The sequence below is a fragment of the Parus major genome, chromosome 28, assembly GCF_001522545.3.
Source record: "Parus major isolate Abel chromosome 28, Parus_major1.1, whole genome shotgun sequence".
NCBI lineage: Eukaryota > Metazoa > Chordata > Aves > Passeriformes > Paridae > Parus > Parus major.
In genome coordinates this window covers 3,654,186-3,655,462 of record NC_031797.1, presented here as the reverse complement: position 1 = coordinate 3,655,462, position 1,277 = coordinate 3,654,186, and the positions used below count along the sequence as shown (strand labels likewise).

General features: G+C 64.8%; 1 protein-coding gene across 1 annotated transcript in view; it reads right to left on the bottom strand.

The window, feature by feature from the left end:
* Window positions 1-89: 89 nt before the first annotated feature.
* The window catches only part of LOC107215382 (F-BAR domain only protein 1), a 5,304-nt gene continuing 4,116 nt past the window's right edge, over window positions 90-1,277 (bottom strand). The window contains exons 5-8 of the mRNA XM_015651491.2: window positions 1,082-1,180; window positions 902-998; window positions 265-309; window positions 90-188 (exon numbers count right to left, since the gene is read on the bottom strand). Of these exons, the coding sequence (XP_015506977.1) occupies window positions 112-188; window positions 265-309; window positions 902-998; window positions 1,082-1,180 (318 nt within the window). The 3' untranslated portion in view covers window positions 90-111. The remainder of the gene's footprint in view (window positions 189-264; window positions 310-901; window positions 999-1,081; window positions 1,181-1,277) is intronic.

Genomic DNA, 1,277 nt, shown 5'->3' with positions numbered 1-1,277 from the left:
CTGGGATGCAGGAACGCCAGGATTCGGGATTGCAGGAATGCTGGGATGCAGGAACGCCAGGATTCGGGATTGCAGGAATTCTGGGATGCAGGAACACCAGGATTCAGGCTCTTACACAGCATCACGCTCCCGCTCCTTACGGCTCAATCCCGGGATCCGGAACGCTTTGCTCCGGCTCCTCTTGGGTCCTGGGGAAAACGGGATCGGGGTGAGGAGGAGCCTCCGCAGCCCCCGGAATTCCCAGCTGTTTGCAGACGTACTTGCCTTCCTGCGCTGGAGCCAGCCGGTACTCGTCGAAATCCAACGCTCCTGCCATGGAGAGAGGGATCAGCCCGGGATCAGCCCGGATCTGCTGGGATCAGCCCAGATCAGCCCGGGATCAGCCGGGATCAGCCCAGATCAGCCCGGGATCAGCCCAGATCAGCCGGGATCAGCCCGGGATCAGCCGGGATCACATGGGATCAGCCGGGATCAGCCGGGATCAGCCCGGGATCAGCCGGGATCAGCCCGGGATCAGCCGGGATCAGCCGGGATCCACCGGGATCAGCCCAGATCAGCTGGGATCACCCGGGATCAGCCCGGGATCAGCCCAGATCAGCCGGGATCAGCCCAGATCAGCCGGGATCAGCCGGGATCAGCCGGGACCAGCCGGGATCAGCCGGGGATCAGCCGGGATCAGCCGGGATCAGCCCAGGATCAGCCGGGACCAGCCCAGATCAGCCGGGATCAGCCCAGATCAGCCGGGATCAGCCCAGATCAGCCCGGGATCAGCTGGGATCAGCCCGGGATCAGCCGGGATCAGCCCAGGATCAGCCGGGACCAGCCGGGACCAGCCGGGATCAGCCGGGATCAGCCGGGATCAGGGATCCACCCCTGCCCAGGTGCGATCCCCCAGCCTCACCTGGGCGCTCCCTGCCCGTGCCTTTGCTCTCGGCAAACCTCCGGAGCAGCATCTCCGTGCCGATGTTCTCCACGTTCTGCTTGAACTCCTCGTGGACCTGGCGGGAAAAGGAAGGGAAAGGCGCCTGGAATAAGGAGGGAAAATGGGAATGGGGAGGGGGTCACTCACCTGGGGACTCACCTGGCCGATCTGGACGTGGGTGTCCTCCACGGAGTGGGAGTAGGAGCCGATGAGCCCCTTCATGTGCCGCAGGTGGGCTTCTTCCACCTCCTGGAAGCGCTGGAGCGGGAAAAAATGGGAGGTCAGGACAGGGGGGTATCCCCAGGGATCGGCAGGTGGGCAGGGAAGGGGGTTTGGGAGGGGTGGGATGGCCCCA